At 41.9% G+C, this 11372-nt stretch overlaps 1 protein-coding gene across 1 annotated transcript in view; it reads right to left on the minus strand.

Moving 5' to 3' along the window:
• Positions 1-8409, minus strand: part of LOC102864989 — a 31979-nt gene extending 23570 nt beyond the window's left edge. The window contains exon 1 of the mRNA XM_006901891.1: positions 5998-8409. Within this exon, the coding sequence (XP_006901953.1) occupies positions 5998-8409 (2412 nt within the window). The remainder of the gene's footprint in view (positions 1-5997) is intronic.
• Between the last annotated feature and the right edge of the window lie 2963 nt (positions 8410-11372).

Here is an 11372-nt window from a genome sequence, read left to right on the forward strand (position 1 = left end):
TTCCTTCATTCATGGCTCTCACATTCCATGTACCAATCACTAGGGTCTGCTTACAACTGTTCCTCCTCCTTTGTATTTCCATACTTGATAGTCTACCTAGGTTGCCCTTTCTGTTAATCTGCGTGTGTTCTGTTGTGCATAGGATTTTCAGAAGCCTGATATTTCAGAAGTGGGTGGTCAATCCTTCTTCCTAGTCTGTCTTAATCTGAATGTTCAGATTTAGAGGAGTATCTGACAGACAGCAATTTGTGAAGCAGTGAAAGATAAATCCCTTATTGTAGAGGTAAGCATTAGTTACAGTGTTGACCCCACCCTTAACCCAGGGCCTTGACCCACTTACTTCCCAGCTCCACCCTCCACCAGGATAACCCTTCTCATCTGCTAAGTCCCTTCAGAAAATATCTTCCATTGTACAACCCATGATCTGACAGCTTGTATCTTAAGCTTTCTTGGCTTCTGTGATTCCAAAAACGTTGACTGCTGACATTTTTCTTTTGACCAGTGTCTCTTAAGTTTAGTTGTACTGTCTCCAAGGGAAGTTGACGTGTCCTGTAGAACTCCTGTGTAGATTATGTTTTCCGCCGGTTTTGCCTGGTTACTAGGAAGACGCCTCCTTTTGCTGTTATCCGAGGTGACCTTGCCCAGTGAGGCCTCCTGCCCTCCCTCTCTGCCCGGGTTTTGCTGGGTCTGACCTGGAAGACGCCTCCTTTTGCTGTTATCCGAGGTGACCTTGCTCAGTGACGCCTCCTGCATTTAATAGTATATTTTATTTCAAGATATGTTGTTTTGTTGTTAAGTGCTGTCGAGTTGCAGGTGACTCATAGTGACCCTATGAAGGAGAGTCCTCAACGCTTGTGTGTCTCTCATCCTCTCTCCAGGTTCATGGGGTTTCCGGAGGCAAGCTATTACGGAAGTGGATGCCACTCCTGCTTCCAAGCTTGTTTTAATCGGGGCTCGTCTTACCCACACTGTCTGCACTGGGTAATCAACTATTAATGCATTTGACACATCAATGTCACAGTTTCAGCCTCACATCAAGCACAAGTTACTGCTGTACGGCAAGTGGACACACCAGGGCTATACGACCTAGAGGAATGTTTGAACAAAAACAATGAAAGACAGGCCCGAGGGCCTCGTATTAAAAGTCACCCACCTTTGGCTTGGTAGCATCGCTTTCTGTCCACTGGGCCAACTGATCTCTCTCTATGTTGATGTTATTATTGTTAAGTAACATCGAGTCGCAGAGTACTCATAGCGACCCTATGAAGGAGAGTCCTCAATGCTTTTCAAGATATATCCAAAATATTATTCAACATGTAATCAATATACCCTGCTAATGGATTTTTTCACAAAGTCATCAACACCTAGTTTTTATTTTACATTTACAGCACATCCTAATTTGGTACTCACTATTCAGTGATTAAACTGAAATTTAATTCTGCCAAAACAGACTAATTATTTTATATTGGTTTCAGTTAAAAAATGTAAGTAAATAAAATTAAAAATTGAGTACTTTATTTATACTAACCACATTTTAAGTGCTCAACAGCTATGTGTGACTGTTGTTGTGTACCATCAAGTTGGAACAAACTCTTAGTTGATCCTCTGGCAAGAAGTAGCACAGGAGATTGTCCATTCTTCTCCCATGAAGTAGCTGATGGATTTGAACTGCAGGCCTTTGGGATTGCAGCACAGCTTCTTATTAGGCTAACAGAGTTCCCTTATGTGTGACTAGTAACTACCATATCAGACAAAGATCTAGCAAAGGAAGGAGATTTCTGGTAATTCAAAGATTAGAAGTTTAGTTCTAAAAAAGCCTCAGGGAACAAGAAGGAGGATGGAACCTCTGCTTTTTCTTTTTTTAATTGAGAAATATTTTAATAGAATTAAAGTACAGCTATGAAGTCACATTCAATCCATGGAATGTATTCAAGGTATTAATGAACCTCTGCTTTCTTGTAGAAGGCAGATAAACCACAATATGGATATTTTATGTAGGAGTAACTATGCTCAATCAATTTTCATTTAAGTAAAAATGCCATTTTTATACTCATTCTTCAAAAGTCCACAAAATTAACTCAAGTTATCATTCTTGATTTTTTCTCCTATGACATATATGTATACACAAATATATGTGTGTATAGTGTATATACACATATATATACTTAATATGACACTAAAAACAATCCATCCTTAATTTGAAAATATTTCAAATACCTATCTCATGTTGTTCATTCTCATTAACATTACCCTAGTCTAAGCTTCATGCTTTATGAGAGCACATCTGGATGGCTAAACAGTTTTCTTACTGATTCACCTATCTGAGTACATAGTCCTATATAGTCCAAATGTTAACTTCTCTAAAACAATATTTTCATTATCTGACTCTTTTATCACTGTGCTTAGAATAAACTTCCCATTATTCTGGTTTTGTTATCTCCAAACCATTTTGGTAACAAATTAATGACTTTTTGCAGTTGTTCTCCAACTGAGTATTATGTATTTTTATAATTCTTCTCCTGAACTTTGATTTCTTTCAAAGTCAGGGTTGCACAGTTCTCTTCCCATAAAATCCTCATAAGATACTCTTCATAAAATACTGTATGCTGCATTTTGCTTAACAATTTCAAGGAATATTTATTAATTTGAATCAAATATAGTGGAACTATCAGCTAATAAATTGTCTTCTCATGTTTCCTAGATAAGATCATGAAGAGTTTAGGTTACAGAGACAAAAAAACTTCAGTATGTTCCATTCTAACTACTCAAGTTTTTTATAGATGTTAATTACACTAACTGGTAAAAATGTCAAGGTTAATATATTTTAAACTCATAACCAAACTAAGTAACAGAGCTTCAGAAGCAGACTTTCTTTTAAGGCATTATGTTTTAACCTGCTAAGATTTAAAATAAGTAAAACAGTGACTGAGCAGAAGCAGAAGGAACCAGATGGAAGGCAAATACAGATCATTATTTAAAAGAAAAGAGGCCAACTCTTTGTTAACAGAAGTTCAATTTCTTACCTTGGAAGTATAAAGCTGTTCTCCATTATTGTATTAAGAAATATAAGTTAAACAAGTTTTTCCCAATGAAACTATTAGCCTAAGAGCAAATAAAAGGTTTTATCTTTGAAAACAGTTAACATTAAAAATTAACAGTTAACAGTTAAAATTCCAGGAACAAGTAGGAAATTACACAGTTTACGTGGGTTTGTTCCACCCAACCCCAATGGAAGGAAGCTTATGCAAGGGATTAAATAAAGTCGCAAGTATTAAATCATCTTAATATTTAAATAATTTATTTTATGTCTGAAACTTGTATATTAATCTCAATCCTTGACATACTTTCTGGAGGACACAAAAAATAATGGCTTCGTTAAAAGGCCTCAATGAATAACAATGTAATTTTGAAATGCAATTTTTTGAGCCCAGGTATTTCCAAAGAGAAGAAGAAAAAGCATTGAGTAGGCAGACACAATGAAATTTTAAGCATTTCTTACATTTACAGATCTATATCAACTTTTTGCTTTTTCACTGAATGAATACAGGTAAAAATATGTCTGTTGGTGTATGTATTTATACCTATATGCACACATCTTGCAAAACCATTTCAAAGTGGAAAAGTTTTAGTGCACTGCCAAAATTTTACAACAGCTATTATCCACAGACATCCACAGGCAAACACTACTAGACCAGTACTTTTTAAAGCAAATAACCAAGTATTATCAGAATTTCTTGGCAAATTTTTTTCAAAATCCACTTGCCATATGAACAAAATGTAAAATAATCTCTTATCATCTGAGTTATATACACACAAAAGATGAGGTAAACTCAGAAAATAACTTACTGTACACACAGATCCATGGTGCACATTCAGCAAAGGTTATAATTTTAATAGGCCACGAGGAGAATATAAGAGGGGAGGAAACTTATACTCTGCTACATTATCAAAGATTTTCATAAAATCAGGCACCATAGTTACAGTAAAGTCAGACTGAAAGCTGAGCCAAGATGTATAAAAAAACTCTTAAAACGGACAGGTATGCAGATATACTTATGGACAACATCTGTATTCCTGGAACTACATCACAGTAATTTTTTTCAGGAGGAAGAAATTAAGTCAGAGGAGAAAAAAAATAGTTCTACTTTCTCATTTCACAAACATTTATTATCTGTATATAAACAAAATAAGGCAATCTTAATTTCTCCCTTACAGAAGAAAGGACTGTGAAGGTAAAAATATGATATGAATTCATGAAAGTATGCCAAAACACATTTCCCCCTAAACATAAAAAACTGGAAAATAAGAAAATTCTAAGGTGTGCTAGGCAAATGTATGTACTTCTGTAAGCATTCAACTGCTAGAAAATGGAAACTTGGGGAAAGTAATTTATTCAAAGGTCACTTATCCAACATTGTTGTTGTGTGCCATAAAGTCAGGTTTTCAGAGGCAGTTAATCACATGGGAAGCGATTTCCCATCCTTCTCCCGTGGAGTAGCTGGTGGCCTCAAACCAAGAGATTTTGGGATTGCAGCACAGCTTCTTGCCAGTAGGCCACCGGAGCTCCATTATCCAACACTACAGAGCTAAAATTTGACTCCAGGTCTGTTTCATATGGAAAGTACTGTCTGGCATTTTCTACAAAACAACCAAAGCCCTCATCATCAAAAGTCACTAGAAAAATAGACAATGAAAATAAACCAAAATATTTTTTTAAAGTTATCTTCCACTTACCTTGTTAGAGCTACTATTATTTAAGAAAATATTTCATGGGAGAGTAGGGGAGACTGCCTAAAAATCATCCATCTGTGGGAATGACAGTGGGCAAAGTCCTTACATGTCTTTTGTTTTGGTAAAAAAGGAAAACTTGGAAAGACTGAAAGACCATTTTAAATCTGGATTTTCATAAATGTTAAAAATTCTAAAAAACGAAAATGTGGCAATGATGAATATTTTCATTAAACTTTAATAAATACTTTATACAGCACTTCCTTACGCCCTGAAGATTGGTAACTCTATAGGGATAATTCACATCAGAAGCACAGGTAATTATGAATCATCATTAGCTGCTAATATCACAAAAAGGAGAAAATCAGACATTGTGTGCAACCGAATAAAAGAGCACAACTATGAATAATTCTTTTCCTCAACAATCTTAATTCAATTTTATCAATCTACTAGATCCAAATACCAATTTGAGGAGATAGAGAAACACACCACAGGAGGGATATGATCACAAATGCTACAAAAGGAAACACACATAAAAGTAAAAAAAAAAAAAGATGAAAGAGGATCATATAGGTTAAAAAGCACTTAAGAGATTCATAAATATCATGATTATCCAAACAAAAGGTATTTATGAAAAAATTAAAAATTTAAACCTGGATTTAAATATTTATTGATACTTGGGATTACTGTTACTGTTTATATTTAAATGTGATGCTATAATTGTAGGTTTATACAACTCATAGAAATATAAATTATGAATTTACATAAATGTGATATCTGGGATTTGTTTTGAAATACTTCTGGAGGAGGGTGAAATAGCTAAAAAAAAGACGGCTCATGAATTGATAACTGTCAAAGTTGGGTGTAGATTTTCTTTGAAATACTTGTGAGAACAAAAATCCATGTGCTTCACCATCACTGCAAAAAGTCATAGATCCAAAGGGAGAAATACATTATCATGGGACCATGGAAAAGGACCCCAAAAACTATCTAGGAAAACCTCCTCATTTTATAAAGAAAGAAACGAATGCTCAGAGAGATTAAGTGACATGCTCAAGGTAAAAAAACTTGTCAGTTCCAGACCCAAGATCAGAATTTAAATATCCACCTTATAATCCATAGTGAAAATTGATATCTAAAATACTTAGTCCCCCGAACTATTTACTTGAAACTCAATTAGAAATTACCACACTTAAGTCCAGAATATTCTCAAAACTGAGTGTAATAGATGTAAGCCATGGGATGATGAATGTAATACATAGTTCATGCCAAAAATGAGCTGCCAGTCACTGTGATGAGATCTGTTTCTTTCTGAGAATCATGGTTTCCTTCTGGACTAGAGAATCCAAAAGGGGGTTCTTCCTCCTGTTCAAAGAAGTCTGTGGCAGGATGTATGTTCCATTCTGCTTTGGTTGGCATCAGCAGTTCTGAGACACTGTTGTCACAAAGAGTGGTTGAATGAGTGAGAATATCTGTGTCCACTGTTAACTTACTGCTAGGGGTCAGAGTTTGGATCTCTTGACTAGAATTCTTTAGAGCCAAAGAGCCCAGAGCTCCCAGCGGCCCTGCACTTTTACCTGGAACTTCATCCATATCTAAGGTGCTCTGCAGAAAACCTCCAGCCACTGCTCCGAAAAAGAGAGAGGTATCCGGATTTTGAGGGAGGTCACTGGTGCCTATCAAAGTCCGAGGGTCCAGAGCCTGTGCTAAGGTATTACTGTGATTACGAGGGAGATTCTCTGTCAGAGTTGAACTCATAGAAGCCACATCAATAGTCAAGATTCCAGAGCTCACCAAGGCTGAGTCCAGCATTGCTGCAGAACTACTGCCAGGCACATCAGAGAAGAGAGATACTATGTCAGCATCACTGAGCTCGTTCTGTCCCTGGCTGGTAAGCTCACTGCTGGGTGTAAGAGAATTCCCAGCTTCTAGCTGAGCTATGAGATCCTGGCCTAGGGTGTGCCTTTTGGCCATGTGGGTCTTCATACTGTGTTTGGATGTGAAGAGTTTATTACAAGTGGAGACTGGGCAACGGCTTTTCCAAGAGTCTACATCCTGCAGGTGTTTCTTGGAGTGAATATAGAGACTACTGCGAGCAGAGAACCTGGCACAGCAACCTTCCACGGGGCACACAAAAGGCTTTGTGCCTAAGTGGGTAATGCTGTGACCTTTCAGGTGCTCAGCCCTGGTGAAAGATTTCCCACAGCCTTCCACAGGGCACGTGAACCTCCGGTCATCTTCGTGTTTCCTTTTGTGCCTCAAGAGTTTGGACATGCTGGTGAAGTTCCAGCCACAGCCATCAAAGTCACAAAGGAAAGGTCTCTCACCAGTGTGGCTTCGCAGGTGAATTTTCAGCCTGCAGGCCTTGTCATACTGTTTGTTGCAGCCAGGAAAGGAGCAGGAAAAGAGTTCCTGTTCCCTGAAATGGGCGCGGTTATGGGAAAACAGGGCACTCACTGTGATAAAAGTCTTCTTGCAACCGGAAAATGCACACTGGTAGGGCCTCTCAGGCTCAAAGTGGCTGCGCTGGTGAACGCTGAGCTTGGTCTGCGTGGGGAAGCTCTCCTCGCATACCTCACATTTGAATGAGTTCTCCTGCTCATGGCCTTTCATATGCGCCTTGAGATTGTACACTGTGGTGAAGCTCTTGCCACAGCCCTCCGCAGGGCAGCCAAAGGGCCGAAGTTTGTCGTGTGACTGTAGGTGCCGCTTGAGCTTGTATGAAGTGGTGAAAGTCCAGCCGCAGCCACCCAGAGGGCACCTGAAGGGTCTCTGACCCTGGCTGCTGCTGTGTGTCAGCAAGTGCACCTTCAGTTGGTGCTTCTTGGCGAAGGTCTGCCCGCACTGCATCTCGGGACATACATACAGAACCATACTTGAGCTCCTGCTCAGGTGCTGTGGTCCTTGGGGGCTCCCAGTGGCAACCAGGCCCTCTACCTTCTCATCACGCACCGGAGCAGGAGCAGACGCCGGCTCTGGTGGCTCAGCAAGCAAGAAGTCTGGCGGCAGCTCTGGGCAGTCTCCGTGCTGCGTGGCGTGCGGGTCTCCCAGTTGTGGGAGGAGAAAATCCCCAGCCTGCCGGGCTGAAGCAACCCTGGGCTCCCAGGTGGGCGGCCGGGGCGTGGTCAGGGTGAAAACCCCATTTTCAAAGCGCAGCAGCAGGTCTTGGTTATGGATGGTAATTGTGCCAGAGAAGGCCGTGGCTGGTTCCGGCCTTGCAGTGGGGATCGCGGTTCGGGACAGGACGGGGACTGCTGACGCGCAGTAGGAGCCCAGCTCAGGGCGGCCCACGGGGTTCAGGACACGCAAGGGACCCTGAAGTTTCGGGCCTGGCGCGGCCTCCTCCCTCCACACGGTTCCCGCGGCCTGGCCGGTGCGCGCGGCCTCCACGTCTCCATCCACCGGGTCCAGCACCACCAGAGAAACGTCACTGCTGCCGCCAGCGTGATCGGGCCTGGGTGCCAGCGGACTCGGGTCTGGGCCCCGTAAGGTCGCGCGGGCTTGTTTGCGCCGCTGCCCGGGGCCGCCATCTTGGCGGCCCCGGAATTGTAGGAGGCGGCGCGCGGGCCCCTGGCCAGCCGGCGGATCAGGCTCTCTGTGCACCTGGATGCCCGCAGGGCCACCGCCGCCAACGCCGCACTTTAGTATCCCGCGAGCTTCGAGCAACTTCGGGATTTCCATCTCCGCGGCCAAGACGCTCCGCTGGAATTAGATCTGCGGAATAGGCGCGACCCCGCCCCCCGCCGCAGGCCTGAACATGTTCCCAAAGTGAAAAAAAAAAAAAGAAAAAAAACACAACAACGTGCAATGCGCAGAAGCTGGCCCTATCAGATATTAAAACGTATTTAACGCCACGGCGATTTAAATATTCTGGTATTCACACGAGACAAAACGGGTCTCTAGAATAGAACGCAGGAGTCTTGGTGGCGTGGTGCCGAAGGGCACCAGACTGCTGTTGGCAGTTTGGATCCACTAGCTAGCTGCTCCCTGGGAGAAGGATGGGAACTCTCCTCCCATATTTATGGTCTCACAAGCCCAATGGAGGGTCGTTATGAGTCAGAACCCACTCCACAGCAGTGAGTTAGGAGTCGGAACCCACTCCACAGCAGTGGGTTTGGTTTTGGAACACAACAGCCCACAGGCAGAACCTAGCATACATTCACAATTTCTACAGTTACTATTGGTAAGTAATTAAGGGGGAAATGGAGGAATGACAGCCCTTTCAGTAAATGGTCCTGGAATAGACAGGTATCTGTCTGCTATAAGCAGTAAGTCTGCCTTTATGTGTCTACGATATGTCTGAATGTGTGCTTAGAAAGAAGCACACCATTGGGCCCTTTCAATGGAGCCCTGGTGATGCTGCTAATGGAAAGGTGGGCTTTTCTGCAGGAGAAAGATGGGAACTCTCCTCGCATAAATTAGATTTACAGCCTCAGAAACCCGATGAGAAGAAACTCTAAGCAATAGCAGTGCGTGAAGCCCCTTTTACGGAGCCCTCTTGGTCCAGTGGGTAAGGAGTTGAGCTGCCAACCTGAAAGCAGGTGATTCAAATGCGCTTGTTTCTGTGGGAGATAAAGATGTGATTCACAACCTCTGAAAACCTGTTGGAGCATCAGCTATGTTGCTGCTGTTGTTATGTGAGTAAAGTACAAATCATAGCGACCCTATGAACAACAGATCCGAACCCTGTCCTGCCCTGTGCTATCCTTATCTCTGACACACTTGAGGCCATTGCTGCAGTCATTGTGTCAATCCATCTCACTGAGGGCCTTCCCCTCCTTCGCCGACCCCTCCACCTTTTCAAGCATGCAGTCCCTCTCCAAGGAATAGCCTCTCCCAGCAACATGGCCAAAGTATGTGAGATGAAGCCTCGCCATCCTTGCTTCCAAAGAGCATTCCGGCTGCACTTTCCCCAAGACATATCTATTTGTTCTTTTGGCAGTCCGTGGGATGTTTGGTACTCTTCTCCGACACCACAATTAAAAGACATTCATTCTTCTTTTGCCATCTTTATTCATTGTCTAGCTCTCAGAGACATAGCAAGTGATTGAGAAGACCATGGTCTGAATCTAGTGTACCCTAGTCTTCAGACTAACATCATTGCTCCTCAGTACTTTGGAGAGATCCCTGACAGAGTACGTGCCCAATGCAATAAGTCTCATCTCTTGACTGCTAGTACAAGGGTGTTGACTGTGTATCCAAGTAAAATGAAATCACTGACAATTTCTATCTTTTCTCCATCTATCATGATATTGCTTGGTTCCTACTCCACAGCAATGAGAGAGTGAATGAGTGGACGAGTGTTGGTGCAGTGGTTAAAGAGCTCTGCTGCTAACCAAAAGATCTTTGGTTTCAACAGGTCAGAGGGATAAAGCTGGATCAGTTTACTTCCTGAAAGAGTTATACCCCTTGATGTCATATGAGCAGCTCCATTCTGTCTTGTAAGGTCACTGGTGAGTCTAAATCAACTCCAGGCAGTGGGCTTGGTTCTTTTGATTTAAATAGCCATTTCGAGTTAGTGCTAAGCATGGTGCTAGTTTTTTGTATGTGCTGACATTTGCTGGAAGAAATTTTAGATGGATGGATGGATGGATGGATGGATGGATGGATATATGGATGGACGAATGACAGAACATTATTGAGAAAATAAACGGTGCGAGCATCATTACTGATGATGTTCCCCAGTTTCCAACTTTAGCACCCCAAAATTTCCTGAGCAAGCTCCTAAGGGAAAATGATTAGAGGGAATAAGAAATGGAGCCTAAACAGTGTAGCACTATTCACCCTAAATATACAATGCCTGGACCGTGAAATAGTGTACACTGACATCTGGGAAATTTCAACCTCCTTCTGGTTCTCTCTATATCCCTTGCCCTACCACCTACATTTACAACCATGGTAACTTTTATGTCCAATCGCACAATGAGCACATTCCGCAGCATACTCTCAATTCTTCAGAGTGTGCAAGGCTCTGAATAAGATGCACCAGTTAAATCACTAATTCACTGCAACAGACTCTCCCAAGAAACGTTGCACCGATGACCTTGTCCAGTACTCCTAGTTAGCTTATTCTTCATTTTTCAAAATTTTTTATTGTTATACTAGTTTATTTACAAAATTAGAATACATTGTTTTCCAGAACAGATTCTTCCAATTTCCCTCACTCCTTACCCATCAAATTGTACAACCCCATGATTAATCCCCCCACCCCCTGCACATCCTTATCCCTCTGCTTCCACCCTCCCTCTGCCCTTGGATCCTTATACTCATTCTACAATAATGATTTTATACAATATTTGTCCCTGTGGGACTGAGTTAGTTCACTCAGCATATGCTCTCCAGTCCCTCCCAAGTTAGGAAATAATTTACAAAATCATTGCTCCTGCATGCTGCATAGTATTCGGTTGTGTGAATATGCCATAATTCCTCAATCCATTCCTTTGTGGTTGGACATCTGGGCTGTTTCCATGTTCTTGCGGTGGTGAATAATGCTGTTATGAATATTGGTTTATGAGTCTCCGTTTGTGCTTTCAGTTCTCATTTTCAGGCCATGGTCTTCGCAATCACCTGTTATGCATCAGAGAGTTGGACAATGACCAAGGAGGATAGAAGGAGAATTGATGCCTTTGAGCTGTGGTGCTGGA

This window comes from Elephantulus edwardii, unplaced genomic scaffold (genome assembly GCF_000299155.1).
Source record: "Elephantulus edwardii isolate Elephantulus edwardi_28Jun2011 unplaced genomic scaffold, EleEdw1.0 scaffold00349, whole genome shotgun sequence".
Classification (NCBI taxonomy): Eukaryota; Metazoa; Chordata; class Mammalia; order Macroscelidea; family Macroscelididae; genus Elephantulus; species Elephantulus edwardii.